Consider the following 25946-nt stretch of genomic DNA (forward strand, 5'->3'; position numbering starts at 1 on the left):
ATACTGAAATACATCTGTCTGCAGGACCACAGCCCAGTTATCCTGCCTGGTTAGCATGAAGAGTATTTTGTTCAAGTATCCTCTGGCCCGACAAGCACAGAGGAAGTTTTGTTTCACAGTATATTAGCGGTTTGCAGGGACTTTATGGTTAAGCAAACAATAAGACGGTTAAATTATCCTATTCCAACATTTGACTTTTTAAATGTGAAAGTTAATAGGCTTGCATTATCGGAATCACCGTGGAGGAAAGCATGAATACCCATCTGGGCAAAAATCAAAAGACAATTGATCCAACAGTTTTTAAAGACTAGATTTCCTGCTAAGGTAAAAGCAAATGATATTCTGTTCTGTGCAGTAACACAAAACATTTATTAAAAGTATTAGCTGAGCTGTCAAGTAACTTCTGATAATTAAAGCGAGGCTTGGCTATTTGTGTCCAGAGGAGAGACTGTCTTCCACCAAGCAAAACATTTCAGAAGCATGGAACCAGAGATAGGACTCTCATACAAAGGCCAGCCCTGGCTGATAAACCACTGATGTATGTGAACAAAGCAGACAATAATGAGCATCAGCAATTTTTAAAGGTTGTTATGACAGCAACACAAATGAATAGCTGCTTCTGCCAGCCTTCATCACTCAGCTATCCATTTTCTGCCGCGCAGGCACCAAGCCGGCACCTCGGCCGTGCCTCCTCGGCACAGCGAGCCCGCTCCGCCCCGCGCCGGACCCTCCTGCTCCAGCTCGCTGGCTCTGGACCTACCTGTGGCCTTTAATGCTGGTTGTTCACCTAGCAACAGTTTTAACCTTTTGGCATGGATTTTCCCTTGGTAATGCGATTCGGCCACCACTGCTGAGGTAAAGGACATGTTACATAGTGTGCAGCATTTGTTCTTATCCACTGAGTCACCATCACTGCCCTGGGTGGAGACAAAAACACAGACAAAAAAAGAGGTGTATAAGCCCACCAAGCACAGTCAGGGAGAAAGAAGAGAGAGGAATCCAGGTTGTTATGCCAAGGCCACGGTTTTCAAGGGGTTTCCTTTCCTTGTCTCCCCCAGACTCGCTCCTGCCTGGTCCCAGCCCGGCTCAGCCCGGGGATGCCTCCGACCCGCGGGTGCTCCTGAGTCCCCAGCACCTCCGCTTTCATTCGCGCGCTGGGAGCTCGTCCTGTTGCTTCGTGTTCCCCACAGCTGAGAGGCTCATCCTTCACATCCACCAGCCTGCCTTCCTTTAGTCTTTATTCCTATTCTCTGGCTGAGGGAGTCATACAAATCTGGTGCTTCCCCTGCCATGAGACATGGGCACTTCTTCCTGCCATACTTCTTTAAGAGACCCCAAAGCAGCTGGGGGGACAGGATGGAGGGGGGCAGCCCTCTCTGCAGGTGGGAGAAGCAAATGAACCAGTGCGACTCATGTTGGTCCCCCAAGAAGGATCGCACACCAGCCCTGGACGCCTCCTGCCCCTCTGCCTTTGCTCTGCCGTTCTAAAGCCCTTGGAGGAGACCCCTTTATCCCTCCCCTCGTGCAGAGACCGAGACCAAGGGGAAGATTGGCCGGAGGGGCAGGGAGCCCTGGCTGCACCCCCTCTGCAGCTGGGTGTCTGCTCCACCACACAGGAGCTCCACGAGCCCATCCTGGGCAGCCCATCTGCTGGCCCTTGCGGAGGAACCAGGCTCATACCTCGCAGCAATAACTTACTGCCAGCTGCTGACGAGAGAAACTTGAAGGCAAGAGCAGCCTCATGGCACATACTAAAGACAGGAATAACCACTTGCTGCAGGGTTTGCATAAAAGGAAAAGAAGAGCAAAACATCTAAAAAACACATCTATGTTCTGCTCCTTTCCTAGAGGTGGCTTTTGAGCTCTTGAACACTGCCAGATGAAAAAAGGCAATCATACAAAGTCCAAGACGCTTTGCAGACAATGGTAAAAAACACACCCCAGAAACCAATGCTGCCTAAAACAAACTTGGAGCTGTGGTCCGTAGCCCTGTTTGAGGATCTGCGCAGCAAAACACCGTGGTGCAAAGGTGATACTCCCTTGCGAGATCCTAGGTGTCAGCTAACAGGTGACTGCAAATTTTAAGAAGTTATGAACATCACCATTCAGTATTTCAGTACCAACAAGAGGCTTTCATAGCTGCAGTGATACAAGCAGAAGCCATTCTTTGCAGTTACTAATCGCTGCATCTTTATTTTTACAAGTAAATCCCAATTTAATGAGAATATTGTCTCCAACCTTCATTATGGTTATCCTTGTCGGAATAAAAGCGAGCATGCCTCTGCCCAGCTGTGTAGCTGAGCTTAGACCTTCTACTCTAAGCAAACCCCTGTGAGGAGGAGCGGTTGTAGCTGAAGGCTGCTTGTTCCCACGCTGCAGCAGGAGCCACATTGCTGCCCATGTCACCGTACGTCCTGGATCCCGCAGCAGCTCCCAGCACTGCCCTGTGTCTCACCCAGGCACCCGTTACCCCAGGGGGGTACCAAGCATCCCAGCATTACCCCCCAATGCCTCCCAGCACCCGGTCTAGAGGCACCACCACTTCCCAGGCACAGACGCGTCTGCCGGGATTTCTCCCCACTCCGACGGGGGGTTTGGCCCCCTGCACTAGGGGAGGCAGAGGCTGAGCAGAGGCAGGGAGGCACAGAGGCACCCCTGCCCAGCAGGGAGGACCTGAGCAGCCACAGGGAGGGTTTGGGAGAAGAGCTCACAAACAGCCCCCAGGCTGAACGTCTGTCAGCAAAACTCAAGTGCTGCTGCCAGCAAGTGTTTACGAACAAACAGCTTCCACAGATACAACGGTAAGCGTACAATGAACAAGCAGGGGAAAAAACACATTTGTACCATTAGTCACAATTAATTATTCAATCCATTCCACAAAGGAAATGGGAATCACATTTAGGGCCATATATAAGTGGCCTCACTTTTCCAAAGATCTCAGTATGTTGTGTCAGCTACTGAACACAATTTATAAATTATCTCTTTTGAAAATACTCCTCTGTGCAGAGCAAGACCTTTCCAAAGCCAGGAAATGACCTGCTGCGTGCAGGTAGTTAGCATCCCGGTCCATTCCCTGAACAAGATGGTCAGCTCTGGCCCCTGTGCCAGGGTAAAACTCCCTCCAGTGACAAGCCATCTGGAGACAGTCGTGCACTTTTTTCTTTTTTTTAAAGCAAGTATTCCAACTGCTGGTATACAGTCAAAACAGAAAATAGCCTGCTTCAGAAGCTGCAATCTTCATTTCACAACAACTTCACAACAAGCTGTAAATGCATTCTGCAATTCATCCCTGTGCAAAGACTCGGGCACTTGCGGGGGCACACGACCGGTCTCGTGCTGGCTGCCCCCACGGGACTGCGCCCCTGTGCACACAAAACACATTGCACAGCTGGGAACAATGACACTGCTGAAGGGACAGTGGAGGCCAAGGGAAAGTCAGATGCAGTCCAAAAGCCAGTTCCCCTTTTGCAAATGTCACGCTTACATTCATACACAGAACGAAGGGCCCAGCTCTTCAACTCCCCCATGTAAATGGGTGAAACAGCTCCAGCACGAGCATCCACCCCTGCTGTCCTCCCACAGAAGCCCAGCCCGAGCCCAGGCTAACACAGCCGCAGCCACCAGCCAGACACCTCCAGCGCACCCCGACCTACCCGCCAGCGGCAGGCTCCTCCCGCAGCACCCGACCCTGCAGCGACGTGGTGTCCTTGGCGGCAGCAGCCCCAGAGCACCGGGCACAGGAGCACCAGGGAAACCCGCAGGGGCTGAGCCAGCAGCGCTGTGGCAGCACGGCAAGCCCTGGAGATGCCCCGAGCCTCCCAGCAGCTGTGGGGCAGGAGAGGGGCTCTGCAATACTTGGGAGAACGAACTGACCACACAGTCAACACCCAACCCACTATTTAAGGTCATTTTCTCCCAAAAAATAAGCACAATTAGAAAAAGGATGGATTTTCATCACTTTTTGTTGTTGTTGTTAACTCTAAATCAACTTAAACCTTAGGGAGAAATCTCAAGAGGTGGTAAGTACTGTTCTGAGTGTAATTTGCACTTCTTTTAAATATGTTTCTCTCAAGATATTTTATGTCTTCAAAGGGAAATCACTTGAAAGTTAAGAGCAGAGTAAAAAATTCCCAGACTCTATTGATCATCAGCGGTGGTAACATATAAAGAGCCTCCCACAGAGCTCGTTTGAAAATCTGATACACTTCGGTAGTTACGCACCAGGGTCTCTTCGTCTGCCTGGTCCGCTCCTCAGTGACATTTTTTCCTTTCTAACCTACTTTCACAGATAGATTGCAGTTAAAAAAAAAAACAAAAAAACAACCAAACTTAAGTTTAAACCCCCTCAAACACCCCTCAGACACCTCATTTAGAGCCTAAGGTCCTATTTACACCAATCCACAGTTCGCTGCGCAGCTTATCCGAGTTCACCCAAGTCTCTGGGCAAGCACCTTGAAGCCTGGATGGAGATTTGGCCACCAGACTGGCACTCGCCTGCAGGAGAGGTGTGTCTCCAATTTCATGGTCGGTCTGAGAGTCCCAGCCTCTGCACAAAACACAGACTGTCGCTCTCTAACAGCCAGCCATTTTTTATACATTAAATGCAGCTCTTTGTTAGCAGGATGCAGGAGATGTTTGGGCTCGAGTTAAGCATTTACCCAAGTCTGTAGCATTCATCAGCAGAATTGCCTCCCTTCCCTTCTCCACCACCCAAACTCCCTGCACCAAGCCACCCAGGCACTCAAGGCTGGATCCAGCCCTGAAGGGTAATTATGCCTTCTCATTTGTCAGTGGCTGTTTTACCTGTAACCAGATGTGCTAGGGGGAACCCGATCCAGGTGTCTTTTGTCACCCGTTGAATGACACCATGTTGACAGGATTGTGCAGCCAGCTGGTAAAATAACATCGCTTGTCTATCAAGATGCCCGGGCAAGACAGCCAGGTGAGCCCAGCCCGAGCCGGGGCACAGGGCTCAGCCAACCCACAGCCTGCTCGGGGCAGCCGCCCACTCTACGGGGATGCTCCGTGCCCACATGTGCACTCATCCATCTCTCCTCGTCGCTTCTATTGCTCCTGTGCCCAGCTCAGTCTAAAGCAGCAGCAGTAAATAGGCACTAACATCTCAATTTAGTTTCCATAAAACCCACACAAGCAACTCTCTAACCCCATGCTGCACAAAGCCAGCCAATGTGCAAGGAATATTTCTACCATTTGTTTCTGCAATCTTCTCCAGACAATCCCTTCTCGCTAACCTTTGCAGAGATGCAGCACTGACAGGGGCGAATGGCCTCACATAAACTGAAGCACAACGAAACACACCATGGCCTCAGAGATAAAGCATCCGTTTCCCAATGCTGACATCGCTCATCTTCCCCCCACTCCATAGCCATGCCGAGCCAGCCTAATTTATAGGGCTTCTTTTTGTAATATTATAAACTTCAAAGCAAGTCTCGTACATCCAACAGAATTAACTTCAGTTATTCAGATGCCTGTTAACAAGCTGCTAAAAGGCATAATCCTCACACAGGGCCAGGCAGTTGCAGTCCTTTGCTGATGTTCCTTAAGCAATCCTCAGGAAAAGTAAGGATTTTTATTCCACAGATACAAATCTGCTGTCTTCATTTCCTAGGCTTTACTAAGACGACAAGATTATACAAACCCTTGAAATACAGCAATATAAAACATAGCACTCAAGGCACTGCAAAGTATCTTTTAAATTTGAGTTGATTTTCTGCACATGAAGAAGGTGTTGCTGCTAAAGAGCTATTTTCCGTAACGCTCTGTGTGAAATTTAGACCACTTCCATTTTGGAGCCTGTTTTTCTTGTGGTACAAGCAAAGAGCAAGTACCAGTTTATGGCTATCTAAATCTGAAACACTCGTTAATTCTCAGAGGATCTTAGGATCTATACGTTCTCTGAAGAAAAGCCAGCCCTAAGTTAAATAAGGGGTGTGTTTGACAAGGTAAGCACGCATCCCACGGTCCCCAGTCTGGCAACAACAGAGCCATGGGCAGCTCGGCGAGGATGGGGGTGACTCCTCAGCCAGGGTGTCTCCAGCTTCCACCACTCAGCTGTGGCTCAGTGGGTATTTAAAACCGTGCAGGACAAAGCCCTGGAGAAGAGGGGAGGACCGGAGCGCAGAGCGCATGGCGAGGCACGCAGCGGAGCTGCCAGTGGGCTCTGCCCCAGGTCCAGGATAGGGTGTCCTCCAGGGCACCGCCTGGGGCTGAGAGCCCATCACAGCAACAGCAGCCCTCAGCCAGTCCCAGCCTTCTGTCAGGGAATAAATTAAGTCATCCATCACTAATTTCTTTCATTGAAACTAATACCTGACCTTTTGGTTGAAAACCTCTGATCAGGTACAAAACACACAGTAAGAACGTTGGCTCTAAAACCAGACATTTCGTCTTAGTTTCAGTGTAATCGCTGAAGATTTAAGTTAGAGCATGCAGTAAATTTTGCACCAGAAGCTATAAAAACTGTGATTTCCTTGCTGATTGGGAACTGAAGCCAAGCCTCCCAAGGCAGCCGCCAGCACCATTTGTGCCTCAAAGAGGCACAGCTCTTGGCCTAACCATCTCCAGCACCACCTTGCAGGACATGCATTGCCCTCAGCAACAAGTCTAATATCCTGCTATCTTCCCTCAAACAATTTATGCTCATCATAATAACGACCCTTTTCTTTTTTAAGGAAGATGATGCTGGTTAAAGCAATTTACTATCTTATAGTACAAATAGGGCTAGAAAGAATTTGAAGGCTTTTTTCCCATCCCAAAAAATGTGTTTCATAGCACATAGAACTTTTCATCATGTCTGTCCTGATCATCAATAGGGGTCCTATTTTTTAAAGGTAGTGAGAAAAGGCTGATTAAAACTGATTCACCAATCCTGGGACTCGAGGATATGACTCCTAATTTCAGCAGGGCCCTGACACAGGCTGCGACCTTCTCAGATTACTTTCAGCTGAAATGTTAAGCAGAAATTTAAAATGAAAGGTCAACAATCCCTCAGTACACCAAAGACACGAGGTTTTTCCCCTCCCCCACAAGAAATTTAAACAATAATGAACAGCCCAACAACTGAGTTATTACCCAGCACAAGACTAATTGTATAAGCCTCATACTTCTTACTAGGAAAGGATAACGGGTGTTTGGGGAATGCAGAGTATTTTTATGGTCTTCAAACAACAGCAAACACTACCCTTCGCCTCACTGAAAGGTCAGGTAGCAAATGCTCTCTTTAAGCCTATTGCATTGAATATCTACAACTGCAGCAGCTTCTTCCTATTGCCATTTGGAAGAAAGACAAGGTGTTTAGTTTTGTGGTCAAAAGGACAAATCAAATGGCATACAGCCATGTAACAGTGCAGTTTTTGATGAAGAAATGCTAATATTCCCTTTTTAGTTGCAGATGCTTCTACACAGAAATTTAATTGGTTTTCACAGATTGTTTCTAATATTCGTTAAAGTTGGTGTGCCATGGATTGACTAACACTGCTGGATACCTGAATTGAGCAATGCAGCTGCACTCTGTACGTGGCAATGGTTATCATGCAGCATTAGAGATGTCCTAAATATTTCTGTTCTCTTTAAATGCAAAGGTTTGGCTAATATCTGATCAGCAACAGGCCTACTTTGCGCTGTAAATGTTGGCAGATTTTCCCTGCTGTATTTTTATAACATAAATAATTTTAGAATTTAGGTCTTGCATAGGCTATCATTCACCTAGTGCATAAGAACTTGTTAATTCATTCTGCACTAAGGGCTGCCCTTGGCACAATCGAGCATCAGCAAACACAGAATTACATTACTTCTCACTGTTGCCTTTCACAGAAGAAATGGGAAGTAGTTCAGCTTTGAATTATTTGAGGTCTGTTTGGTTCTCTGTCCACCATATCCTTGTGCTAAGGTGTACATGCAGCTATGCGGTTTCTTGTTAGATGCAATGAAGCTCATTAGAGGAGCATGTTCCAAGTCTGTATGTGCATGTCCACTCTACCTTTCATATTCTGTAATTAATAACTCAATAAAAATACTGTGAGATTCTGTTGTTAAGGGGTAGATCGCATCTGCCATTACCCTGTGCACAACATAAAAGTTCCACTAAAATTTTAATTACTGTGTGAAGGAGCTTTCAGATTCCTTTGGCAAAACTTGCATGCTTCTCCCTTTAATTAGAAGATATCTCACTAAATATTGATAACATTAAGCCACAGTCACTCTCCCATAGATCTGAAATGGTTTGGATGCTATCTGCTGGGAACCTCATCAACAGCTCTCACACTGGCCCCAGAACATGGGAAAGAGCTGAATGAATAATTCACTGTGAATCAGTCCCTTATAAATTTAGTCTCCTTTTATTGCCTGACAAATGGCTGCAAGCTGGTCCGATTTCTTCAGGTTTGTTTGTTTATTTGAATGCAATTGAGGAACCCAGTTGCAATTTTTTAAAACTGCAGACTGACCACAAACCTTCGTGAGGAGCCTTTCGGATCCAGTACTCCTTTTTCATCGACTCTCAGAAAATATGGGGTTGGAAGAGACCTCCGGAGGTGACTCTGCTCTCCAGTGATCTCTCCGCTCACTGCAGGGGCTCTCAGGGGGTTTCAGCCACGATGCAGCCATGACACCGCAGGCGTCCCCTGACCTCCCGCAGGCAGGAGGGCACGGCACCGCCGCACCAGGTGTACCCAACAGCTCCATATGCGGCACCACTGCGCTGGGGGTACATACAACAGCTCTGGACCCAGCACCACTGCACATACCCAACAGCTCCATACGTGGCACCACCACACCGCACTGCTCCCCAAATGCTGGCCAGGTGGCAAGTCCTGCCCTCTGCCCAGTGACCCTCGCCCTTGGGAACAGTCATGTACTGAAAGCTGGGTGAATGGGTCTGGAATCAACCCGAGTGCTGCTTCAAGCAGAGCAACTCCAAAGCCTCTGCCAGAGCCACTACAGAGCAGCCTTTATTATCCCAACTGCCCGAACACACAAGCCTCCTGCAGACGTTGCCCTGCCTCACCTGTGCACAGGAGCTCACCAGTAAAAGACGAGCCATTGCGCTTAAACTGAATCAATGCTGGATATTTGCAGTTAGCATATTTTTTTCCTATGAAAGAACATTCGAATAACTAAAAATGCAGTTACCGTTGCTGATGCACATAATATTTCTTGTATAGTTTATGGAAAATTATTGCCAGTTACTTAGCATTTCAGCTAATCTGAATGTTACCTCTGGGTACCTGATCATCTGTGGCTGTAACAGAAAAAAAGTTGCAGCACAGAGTCAATGATTCACAAAGCAGCTGAGTAAACAGGGACTTAAATTATACCCACGTTTTCTGACCGGAGCTTTTTAGCTGGACAGCCTCCATCTATGGGATGAAGCATATAATAGAGGCGAACTTTGCTGGCATGTTTCCGACTCTGGAAAAAAAAAAGAAAAGAAAAGAAAATGCAAGAAATGAAGTTACAAAAAGCAAGAGGCTCTATTGCTGTGCATACAACACCAATCCGCAGTAAGATTTCACATCTCCTTGATATATGTATCCAACATGGGAGGAGAAAAAGGGGAGAGACCCAGGTGAGGAACATTTGCGTTTCACAGAGCTTTCCACTGAGCTGAAATGAACTGTGGAATGATTATGACACCTGCCATTAGCAGAAGTGGTCCACCCTCGCAACTCTGTGCTAAGTCCTGCTGCCTGCAGCCCCTTGAAGATACAGCGAGAATAAAGGTGGCAAGAGAAGAGCAACATTTGTTATCGGACCATTTCCATAGTGGGAGAGATTGAAAAGATCAGGGTTATTTAGCATCAGGCAGAGATGGGACGGCATCATGAAGGATCTGATGCGCACACACAAATTGAAATCCACAGTTCCTACACTTCCAGAAGAATAAAATATATAAGGGGTATAAAACCTCACTCTCTAGGAAATAAGCCAACTGATACCTGCCAAAGGTTTGAAAGAAATTTCGCCCACAGCTAATTGTGCATTATGAAATCTAATGCTTTACTCATACACAGCTGGTGCTGGCCCTGCAGAGAGGGGATAAGGACTACATGGATCCTAAGCACCTTCTCCTCTCTCAAGCATTTCTAAGGGGAGTTGAACAGTAAAACCTTCCAGACGGCCATAAAAATGGGAGGGTTTGCACTCCAGGTTAAGCAGTGCCAGCAGGGGAAAGCCCAGGCTCAACCTGATGTTTGGCTGCTGCAGAAACCAGCCCCAGGAGCCCGGGCACCGCTGTGAGGTCGTTCTGCTTTCCCAAGTCCTGTCCAGCATCACCCTCCGCCACCGCAGAGGACAGATGCAGACCGCGCTTTCCAGCATCAGCGGTGGTCACCAGTCCCCAAAACCCGCTCTGCCCCTTCATGCAAAATTCCAGCAAGCAGCCCCCGTTCAGCCAGACAGCTGGCTTCCCGCAGCAAAGCGGACCAGGCACTTCTTGTACTTTCTCCCAAGAAAGGCACCGAGTGGGCACATACTTTTCAAACATTATTTATACCACAGGAAAGTTTTCAGGGGACCTGTATTTTTGTAGAGGGATCAGGAAGCGCTGAGGGATGCCCGGAGGAGACTCTTCCCATGAGGGACACACCAGGCAGCAAGGGCAGCTTTCACACTGCCTTCGGGCATGACTAGAGCTTACCAGCAGGTAAGGATAAGGAGAGATGGAGAGATGTCCTGGTCATGCCAGCATCAACAGACAGAGCAACCCTTGTGATTTGCAAGATGTAAAGGAGTATTTAAAAGCTTCTACAGCAGGAGCACAGACATAAACCTTCAAAACACTAACTTACAGTAAGCTCTCATCTTTCAGTAGATGTAAGGGGTGGGAAAAGACTGCAACTACTAAATACCTGCATCCAGAACCCAGACATGCATGGCAGCTATTATTATGCAAATTTTTTCTCCGAATCTCCATTTCGGATTGCCTCACAGAACAATGGCACCGTAATATTATAATTTCAGATCACAGATTTGCAATTTTAAAATATTAAATTATCATTAGCATGTTCGGGAACATTCTTTTTCCCCGTGGTGTGAACTTGGAGCTAAATTTGCAGAGAGCTGTATTTGTATGCATAAATGTGACTATGCAATATTTTTTTTTAATGGAGCAAATCAGTCAAATAGTGTCAAATATCTTTCCCTGACTCGTCTTCCTGAATGCATTTAGAAAATGTGACCTGCTGTAGTCGGAGCTAAGTGCAGGAAACCCCAAAAGCTTCAGCTATCAGTGATTAGCAGTCCAGACAGCGATGGCGTAATTAAGAAATTACAAAATAAACGTTTGAAATGCAAAGGACAGATGTGCAAAGTCAGTCTCGGAGTTTGGCGGCACTCCTACTTTCTGCCTGAAGGGATGCTTGGCTGGTTTCACCTTGTGGAGGTTTGCACACCGGGAAGCCCCTGCCCCGGGCAGGCAGGGCATGGGGAGGCAGGCGACGGCTGGCCCCTTCGCACAGGGCAGGGGACAGGACAAGCCACCGCAGTCCTTCGCACCGCACACTTTGCATGGAGGAGAGTCAAACGCACCATAAAGGAGACGTGGCCAGAGCTTTTCAGCTGAATTCCTTTACTGAATATTTACACCCCTTGGAGCAGCCAGCTAGCCTCAAATCATCCTTCCCACCGTCATGAGGCTCTTCCCTTGGGTGAGTTAATCCAGCATGTCATGATGCCTACTCGTACGCAAGCATAGCCTGCTGAATTTAGAGGTTAAAGAGTTTCTGGGGTTTTTGTTAGTTTTTTGTAAGATGAAAAGGCAAGATTTTAACAGTAATCATTTTTAGTGTTCTTTTCCGTGGCACTCAGCTGTGCCATAAATGATGTCCAAACATCAGCATTAAAAGGCAGCGAAGCTTCAACCTTCTGTAAAACACCTCTCACCTTTATTTATCCACTTGTTTAGATTTATGAAAGCTAAGGAAATAACTTATGTTTGGCATAATTTAAAACTACGTGGCTCCTTATGCAGCCTTATTATCCTACGGTTATAAAAGCGGAGCTTAAAATCATCCCTGGCCTTTGCAAGTACGTAGTGAGCATCTCATTCCCTCTCAGGGAGCGGAGGTAGCACAGCCCATTTGTCACCCATTTTATCTCTGGTATTTTCTACATTTACATGTGTATTTATCATCCTAACACCAAGGCAAGAGCAAAGTGATTATTCTTAGCATGCTGCTCGCAAACAGCCCTGGGGGTTATCTTCTCCCCTCCACAAAGCAACTTGAAATCTGCAGCTCTGAGGCACGAGAAGGGCAAGTGCCAGGGAGGGGGCGGCACAGGCCCCGTCGGCAGCACCACCGCCGCCGCGCAGGAGGATCTCGCTGCGCTCCTGAGCTCCAGCCAGGCTCCGCCATCCCGTTCAGAGCTCCCGTGTGTTTGAAGGAGCTCTGGAGAACACAGCACCAGGAGGACATCTGAGAACAGCGGAGACACGGCAGCGAGTACTGCCAGAGCATCGCTGCCTCCCCGCCAGCCGCCCAGCCCAGGCAGAGCGGGTCCCTGCAGGACACCTCGCAGCAGGGGCTGGCTTGCCCAGCTGAGCATCTGCTAGCAACCGCTATTACAGATTACATGGGGAAAAAGGGGCCAAAGGAAGAACCACGTACAGGAATCAGGAAATCGGGATAAAGTGGGATCAGGGCACATCCAGCTCCCATTTTGATCCATCTCACTGCATGTACAAGCCTCAGAAAAGACAAAACCTTGACACATCTGTAAATCCATGGTCTGGAACAAGAACACTGCCTTTGGAGATACCTGCCTGTTCATCAATAGCCACCACAACTTTATCTTTGGGTGCACTAAGAGAGTATTTCTGTGCCTGTGAATATTTCTTTTGTAGCTTTACAAAGTGTTACGCCAAAGGCATTTTCACTTAAATTCTCCATCTCTAGTGTCTGGAAACAACTCCTTTAGAAGGCAAGAAGTCTGCTCTAATACTATATGCTTTAAAAACAACCCTCTCTACGCAGGGAGGGGGGGAAGCTTAGAAAGAGCCTGTTTTCACATAGCAACTGCAGACTTCTGCATTGCAACCTCATGTGCTATTGTAAGAAGGCTCATAAATAAAAATAAATAAATGGATCGTTTCTACCTATATCAAATCTACTTTAATACAGAGGATTGTGGCAGAGGCAGCAGAGTTCTGCCAATTCAACCCTAAAACATAAAAGGACAAAGCAAAGCTAAATTGTGCTATGAAATGCAATTTGATTTTGCATAAATCAAGTTTTGCAGCACACTTCTGCCCAGAGCGAGCAGCAGCACAGCGAGAGGAGACAATTATGTCTCTGTGGGAGCAGCGGCAGCTGGCGGGACCCTGGGAGCCATGGATGAGCTGGTTTGAGACGCAGCAGCCCTGCTCACCCTGGCTTATGGAGGGTTTGCTCACCACCATCATAACTTAACAGCTTCTCTGTAAATTTACCAGCAGCAGCAATGTCCCTGGGGAGGACGGAGACACGTCTCCCTTTACAAGGCCAGAAGTCCCTGGTGGAGGCTTTAGTCCAGGGTTTGCTGGGCTGCACAGACACTCAGAGATCCCTCCTTCCCTCAGTCTGCCTGGGGGATGCGGGGAGCCCTCCCATCAGCAGGAGCTCAGCAGCCTGCAGTGGCCCTGGGATCTGCTCCCACTTTGCACCACTGATTTAAGCTGACCTGACAGTCTAAAACATTTCACCATCTTGTTGAGCGACTTCTTCCCACACCCCCAACCACCTCGTCAGGTTCAAATCAATCGTTTCTGCTGCTTTCCTCACACTGCAGCTTGCACCTGATCTAATTTCTCTATTCCCTATAGCTCCCTTTATTATCTGCTTGTTCACGACTCTGCAGGCAGCATCATGCTTTTGGTTGGTCTGCCTTTCCTCTCTTGCTCTCCCTCCTCTGTGCCCTGTTCTCCAGCCAAAGACCAGAGACCCACCTTACCAGGGGACACGTGGCCGTGCCGAGCACAGGCAGAGACACACAGGTGGGAGACAAAGAAAGGAACTGTAATGGCAGCCCAAATGGCTGTGGCTTCTATTAGTTTGTAGTAAATTCTTTTTCAGAAGCCTGTTGGTTAGATTTTAATCCTTTTAGCGTGTACTGTGTTGATTTTTTTGTATGCTGGCAGTTTCTTAATTAAATTGCCATGAAACATGCAGTCATATGATTACACCAACTTTATTATCTGTATTGGCCCTACTTGTAATCTCATCAAAAGAGATAAAGTTATTTTGGCCAGACCCAGTTCTCTAAACCTCATGCAGAATACCAATTACATTGTCCTCCTGAAGCTACATACTTGAGTCCCTTTCCAGGGCCTGTTTTGCTCAGGAGCCATGCCAAGCTGGGAGGGCTCCGCTCCCCACGGTCATCCTGCAGTGCTGCCGTGCCTGGCTCCACGCTCGCCTTCCTCCACTTTCCAAGTCCCATGAAGGATCAGCAGTGACGATGCAGAGCACGTGGCCAGCTCTTTTCAAGCACTTGCTTGCAAATTACTGGACCTGCTGACTCAAAAAACCAACATTCTAGATTTCATAATCACTGCCTAACAAACTTCCAAATTTCTACTGGAACAGAACCAATTTATTCCTCATTCTGTGATATAACAACATCCTCTGCTTTTTTTTAAATAGAAGACAGAAGTATTTTCAGCAAACGCCTTCCCTTTTTTGCCTCTTCTACCTACACGACCAGCAAACACTATTGTCAAGATCCCCGTTGTTCGCTGCAGAGACAAACTCCCGTCTGTTATTCCAGACGCTGCTGGGTGCCAATGTCCTTTTCCCCCTTTGTAATTTTTGCAAAGCCTCATTTATAATTTATGGTCATTTCTATCCACTTCCCCTTTTTCCTCCGTGAGTTAATTTTTTAAAAAGCGTCTACTCATGCTTGTGACTTTCTGGGCACACAGATACGTGTCCGTAATTCCCAATTGCACACAGCTGAATTTTCACCCCATGAAACTGTCTTCTTCAAAGCAACAGGTAGACATATTACCAGTTTGGACATTGATTTGCTTACACATAAAGGCAATTACTGATGATCTATTCAGCCAAGCAACTCATTTCATTTCCTCTAAATCCATGATCATTTATCCCTGCTCGCCAAACTGACCCTGAACATGCATCCCCTCACCAGGGACACAGACAGCCTCACAAGACAGGTGTGCGTGGCTGGGAGCAGTTCACAGGCTCCAGCAACTTCTCCCAAATCTTGATCACTGCAATTTTAAAAATGCAAAAACAAGACTTCAGAAGCTCCAAGTAAAACAAGTAGCAGCGACCTGCTGCACCCAAAGGCAGCGACTCACAGGGGGTTAAGGGGGGCTGCCGTGTCCACCGCTCTGCAATCACATGGGGTCAAAGCGTCCAGTCCAAGCCTCAAAACTTTAATTATAATCAACATTGTTGTTGCTTCACTCACCTTCATAAGAGAAAAATCTTACCCGCCAGATCCTCCTTTCCAGCATGAGCTCAGAGCTCCCATGGCCACATGAAACGTGTTTCCTCCAGGAGACCTCAGAAACACCCTTTCCCCATCTACCTCCCTCCTTGCTGCACTTGAAATACTAAAGCTGCAAAGAGCCAGAGGGGGCTCACACCACCAGCCCAAGGGGCCCCTTGAGAAAAGGGTTTCTCAACTGCACTTGTTCAACGGAAAAGAAAATACCACCTTTGTTTTTTTCCCCTTGGTGCAGTCCCCATCACACAGGCAGATCAGGTGGATGGCACTGGTACCCTGCATGGGTTGGTACCATGGGTACCTACAGCTGGAATACCACCCCCGGGACCCAGCCCTGCCCCCTCACAGCTGCTGATCCAGATGGATCCAGGATCAGCTCTGCAGCTCCCTGCGTGATAGATACCTGCAGACCTCCAGAACAGCAAGGCATGAATTTTCTGTCTCGGGAATCACCATTTCAGGTATGTGACCTTTAATTTTACCACTTCCTATATTGATTTTGACTGTAGTCAAAGTATCTCTTATCCTACACACCGCAGCGTACCCTATGGAGAGGAGAATAACTCTCTTTACAGCCTCTTGCCGGAGCAGCATGGCACCAGCAGCAGGGCTCAACACCCAGCTCGCAGGCTGCCGGTGCCCTGCAGACCTGCCTCCCAGCACCCGGGATCGCCACAGGCTTCTGTTCCTCCCCAAATGCACTGAAAATCCCTTCTCACTTCATGTCCTCGCATTTCTTCTGCGGGCAGATCTTACACCTAAGCTAATGCAACTGTGAATTTACTTTTCCATTGGTGTTTAGGGATTTTTTTCCAGGCAGTTCACCTCCCTGTGAACGTGCCAAGGGAAAGGGGATGCAGGGGACGGAGCGAGTGGGGCGGGAACCTCCGAAACGTGCTTTGCTCAACAAGCTAAACACTTGCTGTTTGCCCACAGCCAACTGATGTCAAGCAGCTGCAGCTCAGGTTTCTCAGCTCAGGCCACTCTGCCGTTGGGTACCAATGCTTGAGGTGTGGATGAACTTCACTGCTGGTACCGAACTATCATCCTGCTATCAAGTAGGAAACAGAAGAGTTAACACAAACATAACGTCTCCTCCACACACAAGGTCACCCAGCACCGCACTCTACAGAGCAGCATGCACCGGCAGCACTGCCCTTGTTCCCATGCTATCTTTACGTGTCTGAAACAAATCACTTTTAAAGTGTGTCAGTGCCAGTCACTTCTGAGAGCCCACTCAGCCCCAGCGCAGTGCATGGGTGGGTTTTGTCACAACACACAACGATAACTATAGACTCTGCTTTCAAATACCTGGAACCCAAATCCAAACACGGGTTGCAAGTTTAAAATATTAAAGAAAAGCAAGAGTAAATACCTGGAACAAACAGGTGCCCTCCTATGCATTGGGAGCAGAAAGAGGCTGCCGTGGGAAAGCGAGAGCTGCAGGGACTTCTCCTCAGGAGAGCTCGGCCAGGGCGGGCCTCCCTTGGGCAACAGAGCAACATGTCATCGCTTTTATTCCACGTAGGCTTAATGTGACATCCCTTGTGCCTCTCTATTACTGCTGACCTCAGGGTCTCATCCCTGGTGGATTTTACCACTGCTCTGAAAGTACCTTTAAACTTCAGCTATTTTTAGCCAGAAATGAGATTCTGCACAGAGGTACCTTGGAAGGGAGCTGTACGAGAGGGCTTTATCTGCTCTGCTCTTGCTGCTATTTAGCAATAGATGTTGACACTGGGAGTGCATTAAAAATAATGTTTAGCCATTAACGTTGACAACAGAGTAGTAACACTGAGCCTTGAAAAGTACCATTTAATCTACATTGGTTTCTTGAAGCACACTGTGATCCAGCAGCTAATACTGCCCTGGTGAGTACGTACTTACTGTATGCAGAAAAGGGAAGAGGCAGCACGAGCACCTCACCGTAAAACACTGACATCCACGTGTCTCTTTCATACACAACGTGTGGCCATGTTTACCTCAACATATTTTAATTGCTGCTGTTAGACAGCACTACATGAACTGGGTACCACAGCAATCTGCAGAAGGTCTGTATGTGCACATACAAAAACCAGAACGGTACCTTCATCACCTTTGCAACCAAACCACAAAAAAGCTTTCTTTAGCCCGATTTTTTTTTCTCCCCAAGCCAAGGTTCTCCTACCAAACACCAGCACAATCTGCAGCATAACAGTAACGTTTGAGCAGCCACTAAAAACTATATAGCATGCATACACCACAGCAGAGCAGATTCTCAGCAGCTCTGGGGAAGGACATAGGAACAACAGGTAGTACATCCCCTCCTCCTCCATCCTCTGAAGTATTTACAGGTTACTCTCAATCAAGCAAGCCAAAATTTGGCAGGTAAGTAGCAGCAACGGCAGAACATACGAGAGGGCATTGCTAGCAAACATTAGCATTCCCTTCGATAATACACAACTAACATCAGCAAACTCCCTGACACACGAGCGCCCTGCATATTCTTTATTTCCAGCTGAAGCACGTCCTTTCCGCTCCTCCATCCTGGAAATGCCTGCAGCATCTCGTGTGGGGAGCTGGCACCAGACACAGAATATTCCAGCTCCTTGTGTTCTAGTGCAGCATTTATTTTGTTAAATAGAGTATATGCTCTTCCACTGCATTAATATTTCAGACACAGGATTGCCTTTCTGAGCACACACATCTTGATCCTTAAGGCACTAATGTGCCAATAGTAAACAATGTTTATTATTCCTTCAGACAAGCCATCATTTTATGCAGTTTCCCAGAGAAGGACAGCCCAACTGGAAGCAGATTAACCCGAGCACCACTCCAGCCCCGCGCAGACAAGGAGTATTGATGAGGCTGTCAATACTGCTCGCCCGCTTTGCTCCGGAGACAGGGTGAGAAATTCCAGAAAGCACCTGGCTCCAGAGACGAGCCAAAGGGCACGGCACTTTATTTGTTCTCCCTAGTTTCCTCTGCATTTGAATTTTAATACACTTTGCCTCTGCCCTCCCCCTGCCTCTCAAGCTCCACCACAAGCATTTAAGCATCATTTCTTCATCTCACAAGGTGAACCAACATTTGCACGACACCTTCCTGGGCTTCTCTTCCTACAGACCCGGCGTATTTCTTCATTTTAAATGAAAAAGCAAAGTACCATCTGAACACCTGAAGCAATAAAGATTACAATGGAGAAAAGTGTTATAGCAGCTCAAGGAGCAAATGTGGTGATGAATATGCAGCTCAGGGTGGAAACTGAGAGCAACTTTGCATATTTGGTAATTTTCCTGCAGGATTTTCAAGGAGAAACTTGAAAATAAATGGTAACATCTTCCTAATGGCTGTGAACACTTCTATATAGAGATGAGGACTTGGAGCTAACTAAGAAAGCTTAGCTTTTTAAATTTACGGAGCAGCTCACCAAAGGGACTAATACAACCTCTCTCAAAGACAGAGCTGGAAGGAAGTGTTAAATTACAGATGCTCTAGAGAGTATACAGCAGCAAAGAGGCTTCCCACTCCAGAGGAGGGTGAGATGCACAAATACAGAAAAGGAAAAACTCATCTCTGGGGCACAGACTTTCAATTGCATTGCAGCAAGTACAGTACCTTTTATTTTTCTTCTCCTCCTGTTTAGTAAGCTCTGTGGCACCGGCCACTTCCCAAATCACTGGTGCCCTCTGACCCTCTCTGATTCCTCCTACACTCTTCCCCTTGCAGAGGGCAGCAGCCATTGCTGAGTATTAAGCAGCTGGTAAAGCGGCCACACAACTGCAAGAGCTTCTGATCACAGGGCAGCAGCCTCAGTTATTTCTTTGCAATAACTCTGAGGGTTGAATAGCATTTGAATAGTGATGATTTGTTGATAAAAGTCACAGGAGCCTGATGCAAGATAGAGCTGCTGTAGCACAAACCGTGTGCTCTGAATCCCAGCCTTTTGACAGGCTCTCCCATCTCCCCAGAATGGGCTCTGTGCGAAGGTGCAGACGCCGGGTAGCTGCCTTCTGGTTTTCCCACCCACAAATGTCATTTAAAAACAAAACAAAAAAAATCAATCCCTTCATTTCAAAGTTGTGCTTGAAAGACACACACTGTCTGTGCCATCAAAGCAGAGCAAAAAAGGTTGATGTCAGAGATGCTCCCCGTCTCTGTGGCCAGCGCAGAAGGTGCCCCAGGAGGAGGGCGCCAGCAGACTTGCTCCTCGCTATGCACCCAACCCTCCCCACCTTCCCTGCCACCCATGGCACCAGGAGGAGGTGGCCGAGGAAGGAGCTGCCGTGGCACAGCCCAGGCATCCCTCTGCTCCACGAATGCTGCAGGAGCTGCCGATGCTGGCGTCAATTAAAGAGCATCAGGAGGAGGCTGGTCCCAACCTCGCACAGATCAAGCGTCCTGTCTGTAAGGGGTCTGCCAATCATCCACACACACCTGACAGCAGGCAAGCGAGCAAGAGAGGAGGCTTAAAATACCCTTCCTTCCTCCAGACAGCACCGCGCATTTGTCCACCACCTGCCTGATGCAGCCAGCAATCGCCTGGAGCGTATTGCATCCTTCTGCCCTTTTTTGTGATTCTTTATCTAATCAGTCATCCCGCTTCATCTTTGTTCTTCCCGTGGGGGGAAAAGGAGAGCCAATGCACATGATGAATGCTTGGCACATCACGGCAGCACAGTGAGCTACTACCTAGCAGGGATTTTATCAGGCATCCATATTTGGATGCTTTATTCCAGTAGCAGAAATAAGAAGGGAGTTTTCTGATACTTCAGGGGACAAATTAAGATATTAATTTACTTTAAGAATTAAAATATTCAAACGCACGATCTTTTGGGCATTGACAACAACCAGTAAGATCCATCTCATCTCTTTCTTTCCGCTGCATGGAAGCTAACCAATATCTTTAAAGCAACCTCCTGTGATACTCAGCATCACAGTATGCAGAGAACTTGTTAAGACATTTTCTCATTTGGGCACCTGCAACTTCATTATGAGTCAATATCCCAAGGCCAGCTACTCAGATCAGCTCTGCCCTAAGGTGAACCCTGGACAGGAGAGCAGTACCTGGCAGTTTCACAGGGATGGAAAGGAGAGCAAAGGCGCAGCAGACATATCAGACAAAGCCATAGACAGAGTTGCACAAAGCACATAAAATAAGGGCAGTATTTTGCTCTATGTCAAGTTTGAAGCAAAAATATGCTGCAAATACTCTGATCCTTTTGTCATTTTTCCACTACACTTGCCCTTGGAAATAATACCACTTAATATTGCACAACTGACATCAAATTATTTTTTATTCCTGGCAAAGTAGTACAGAAGAAAAGAAGAGTTATTGGTTGATGATTTGGAGAAGGAGACGAGACTGCGATTGGAACTGACTATTCCTGTTTGGCAAGATAAAAACATCCCCCTTTCATACACTGTTTCCCCTCTATTTTCTTACAGAGAAATGTCTTATTTTGCATGCACAAAGGAGCCAAGATTTCAGTGCCTGGCACAAAGGCTGCAGATCTTATTCGGCTGTGCTAGAAAGGCAGCAGATAAATTCCCTTTCTCTCTAAGCTCTGGCTCAGTAAGGGTAAGGGCATTACTGACCAAAACAAACCGAGCCACAGAGGAAGATGCATTACCAGCACAGTCTGGGAGCTTGAGATTGCTGGTTTCCAGTCCAGTCTTCTGCAGGTACCTTCACCAGCTTGCAAGTGTGAGGCTCAGTGTGTTCAGTGCACTGCTCAGCTTGCTCCGCACACCCCTTTGCACTGCTCCTTGGTGCAGGCAGAGCCCCAAAGCCCCAGCAGCCACCCAGGCTGCATCAACACCGAGGTCCACCAGTGCCTGTGGGCACTGGCCCCAGCCCCAGGGGCTCCCCATCGGCTGGTCCCTCCTTCAGAAAACCAAAGGAAACGAATGCTCAGGAGCACGGGGCGATCCAGGCTGCGCAAGAAGTTTCCCCACGCAGCTCTCCTGACACCAGCGAGCACACTGAGCTGAGTGGAAATGCTGAACTATTTTGACTAATCTGCATGCACCACACCAGTATGGAATTTCTATTTTGCAGTGTTTCACTTTTCCCCATAAAGTTCAAGTCAATTCAGAATGAAAAGTTTTGCTCTGTGCAAAAAGTTCATTTACATTGTGTTCTTATTGTGTGCTTTGATATTGACAGTATTTTTTCTCCAATCAAAAAGCTGAAACAAAGCAACTTTAGAAGATTAAATGAAAATGTATTTGCAGAAAATTCAGCCTTCTGAAGTTGGTATTTTCCCTATGAAAACAATCAGTTTTGACCATAGAGTACTTTTTAAAAGAAAGGGGGGGGGGGGGGGGGGGTGGTGAAAATTGTGACTAGCTACTTTTTAATTAGGAAGAAACAGTGAATTTTACATTCCTGCTATTAACTAATCGGCTTGCAGCAAGGGCTGGCGGTCTCGGGCAGGATGGAGCTCAGGTACATTCAACACCACCGTTTTGTACAAGAACAGTCATGTTGCGAATCCTGATGTTATAAAAGTGAGTATTTTGACCACAGATTCGAACTGCTCATCTGGCCAGGGAAGAGAAACACCTTATGAGCAGCTGCCTGGCAGAAAGAACAGCCTTCTCCGTTCGCGGGGCAGATGCTCAGACCAAACTCTTTTTGAAACAGCATCAGAGCAAGAATTATTTGCAGAAATTACTCTCCAATAATTTTCCATTATTAATGTACATGGGGAAATCACATACTGCTTGTCCGATGTCTGACTAGAAAGAGAGGCCAAGTTCACCTAACAAGTGACTCACTACAAATTATTTGCTCAGGTCTCTCGAAACCCCGTCCAGCTCACATCGGGAAAGAGCCAGGAGCGTTGCAGAGTGGTTTTCCGTTCACGTTTGCAGTCAAAGCACATGGACTCAGGAACCTCCCCCGCAAGGCTCGATGCTGCACCAAGCTGCCAGCAGCCCAAAGGCTTCGTGCATCGGCCACGTGGAGGAAAACATCCAGGGTACAGCTCTGCTGCGCCCAGTGAGAGCTCCTCGTGGGCATGCCTGCCACCCAGCACCACCTTCCCCATAAAACCTCGGGGCAGGTTTTCAGCCCTCTCACTGTGTCTGCAGGTTTCTTGGGACCAGGGTACAAGGAGAATTTGTGTTATGCTCAAGAGCGGTGACCAGAACAGACACTCCAAAGTGCCAAGCCTCCCTGTCGAGAGCAGGGGCTACTGCAGGGACACGGCAAAGCATGGCACAGCTGCAGGGCAGAGGCACCTTCAGCCTCTGGGGACACCAGAGGAGACCCCCAGCAAGGGCTGGGCCAGTCCCCCTGCCCGGCTCGCTCTCTCCATCCCTCTGCTTTGCGTTATGCATCCCAGCAGGCAAGATTAGGTAATGACATTATTGTGCCAAATGTCTACAGCGTCTGCTGGGATTTCACAGGGGATGACAAATGAGCACAACACCTCGCACTAGAAATATACAACAGAAAACCATGTTGTTTTCCAAACTTCAAAAACATCTGCTATGAATTAATGATCCAGCTCATACCTACAATTACAGGTGCAGAAGAAAAGAGATTGGCTGAGCACCCCCCATTGCTCACCAGTAGCTACTCCTGTTTCTGTGGCAATGCTTCTGCCTCCTGTAGACAAAATTTGGCATCCGCATCGCCCATTATCAAGATCTGGAAGGTGCCCCTAAAACCGCAACCTTAGACTTCACAGCAGCTGCCAGGGATCTCTGCTGCACACCGAGGGCAGCCAGAGGAGCGTTTACAGGAGATGTCTTCAGAAATTCACCAAAACAGACGTGTAAAGTGCCTTACAAGTAAATGTGCGTTACTGTTCACATTGTTTATTAATGCAGCACAGCATCCTTGGATATCGTACATTGATTAAGCTTCTTGTATGTCTCCACTGGCCACACTGAGACAAATGTCTCCCCTGTATATCCATTGCTAAACACTTGAATCAGAGCAAAAGTTTGGGGAAACTTCATCTTCCAGGCCTCTTAGCACAGATTTTGATTTTGTTGAAATACTGCAGACACCGATAGTCTTAGTGTATTCAAAAGCAGGGGCAAAACACAGCTAAGTCACGCAGCCCCCATGAGTGCAGAAGTCCCTCATCCCCAGGGTCTCCACATTCATCACTTCTCCTGGAGTCGTCCAGGAGACACTGGACCGTATCACACATCCTTCCTCCACACAGCACTGACCGCACAGCCAAGTATCACCAGGGGAAGAGAGTCCTCTGCTCCCTGCACAATTAATACCATGCAAAGGGTGACCGACTGTGCTCTAATCTCTAGTGCACAACCATCACACAAAGTGATCCTGCACCCTTCTCTTCATCTGAACATGAATGAGAAAATTTCTGTTCTCCTGTTGGGTTAACACTGAGACAGCCCCTCACCACAACAAGGATTTACGCCACGCTGCTGCAGAACTGCTCGATGCACGTTTCCCACGTCCCAGGGAACAGGTGCCAAGACACAGACAGGCAGCGGGTTTCCTTTCTTGAAGGATTTCACAGCAGCTTATCCCTCAGTAATTTCCTCCCTTGTTTAATAGGAATTTATTTAATTTTGTTTTGAAGATATGCAGTGCTGTTAATTGCTGTTCTAACATGCCTCTAATAATATATCCTTTCTAATTTTTTACTGCTTGCCTACCTCTTAAGTGCTTAAATACATTCACAAATACTAATCTATTCTCTGCACAATCAGTGATGCCTACTCAGCAAAGCATAGTGCAACACATTTAATATAAAAACTTGAGCTCGTTTTGCTGAACTCTTAATTGATCTCCTTGCTAACTACGTTTCTTCGAAAACTAGCTTTCAGTCATGTTCAAATTGCAGCCTGACTTTGCAAATTTAGACAGAAGAAAAAAACAGACATGCAGCAGACAACATTGCAGTGACATCAGTTACAGAATAAGACGCCACCAGCAAAAATAGTTTTCCGAATCTTGAGTTTTCAGAGAGTTTAAATGCTGATGTAGCTACTCACTGGGAATGCAGTAGCTGATGCCACCCTGTAAAACATGCAGCTGGAAGAGGCAGCGACAGAGGAGTTACAAACAGACAGAGAAGTTACCAAAGAGCATCCTACCTCGTAATGGGCCACGCGCTGGGACTCGGATATTAGCTGAGCGCTGCACACTTTGCAGTAACTTTCAGTGAATAATTCCTGGTCGATGTCGGACGATTTCATCTGTTCATGGCAGAGACGACAAACAGAATCAGTTACAAAAGGCAGGCAGAACAGGACATGTTTGATGAGGGTCCCTACAGAGACACGGCAAAGCAATGCTTGAGTCGAGCGGTTCTTGTCACTACGAGGGAACGAAACCAACTTTATAAACCTGCAAATGTGAAACACATACGGTCCCCCTCACATCCCCAACATCTACAATTCAGAGTCCCCGGGTTTATGCACAACCAGGTTGTGCCGAGTGTTCGGTCCTCGCGTGCAACAGCTACCAGGCACTGCTGGAGACCAGCGGCATTTTCCCTGGTCCCACATCCCCACCCGCGGGTGAGAGCAGCCGGACACACACCTCTGCCCAAGGAGCACCCGACCCGCTGAACACCCTCGGCCACAGACACAGCACAGATTCCTGTGCTGCTCTGCAATTGTATTTCATGTGTGAGTTACAGCTGTAAATGGCTGTTCTTCTCTATCACCTTTCATATCTAGAAATACCATGTACATAACCAGCTATAGCATATATCACTCATGGCTCAAAACACGCTTAACCATTTGTTATACAATACAAAAGAGCTGATAAAGAGTTTTCTATAAAACGCAAACATCATTACAACCCGGAGGAAGGTGTTTTTAAGCTGGAAGGGTGCTCTGCTATATTTCTCAATTTAGACATGGAAGGAAATTGCTTGGGTGATTTACTGGGCTGTGCTGTTCTCAAGCAGCTGTTTAAATATTTGTGCATTCCCCACAACTTCCAACGAGGACACCTGCACTTACAAAAACAGCTCACTGAGTGATCTGGTTCACAAGAATACCTTAGTTCTCTCTTCACACCTTCCTCGTTATGCAAGCAATTGCAGGTATCCAACTCTGAACTGATAACCAAGGTGCATATCAGGAAGGTTGAGGTTTATAAAAGACTGAACCCAGGCAGAGCCAGAAACACCAGAAGTAGCCTCACCGACAGGATATTTAAAAACAAAAAAAACCCGTGCAATTCAAGAGGGAAATAGAGGCCGATGCCTTCTGACTAATGCCAAGATAAAGTCTATTAATTCACAATCATAACAAACCTGGGCATAATGAAGACTGATAATACAGTTTTTACAGAGTTTATTCCACCGATTGGGAAGAAAAACAAAAAGGAAATGAACAAGTTATGAGATCTCATTAGCAGAAAAACAATCAGGTGGAGAAAGACCTGTCGTTGCTGGGCCGTGCAGCGAAGCTTGGGGCAGCGCTCGCTCTGCCTCTGGGCTGGGGACGTCCCAGACCTCCCTGGATGCCATCCTGGGCCAACCATGCCTGTT

At 47.3% G+C, this 25946-nt stretch overlaps 1 protein-coding gene across 1 annotated transcript in view; it reads right to left on the reverse strand.

The window, feature by feature from the left end:
• Nucleotides 1-25946, reverse strand: part of ZMAT4 (zinc finger matrin-type 4) — a 71179-nt gene that overhangs the window by 26743 nt on the left and 18490 nt on the right. Inside the window, 3 exon segments of the mRNA XM_076358918.1 lie at nt 761-917; nt 9340-9429; nt 24538-24639. Coding sequence (XP_076215033.1) covers nt 761-917; nt 9340-9429; nt 24538-24639 — 349 coding nt within the window.

Source organism: Aptenodytes patagonicus, chromosome 24 (assembly GCF_965638725.1).
Source record: "Aptenodytes patagonicus chromosome 24, bAptPat1.pri.cur, whole genome shotgun sequence".
Classification (NCBI taxonomy): Eukaryota; Metazoa; Chordata; class Aves; order Sphenisciformes; family Spheniscidae; genus Aptenodytes; species Aptenodytes patagonicus.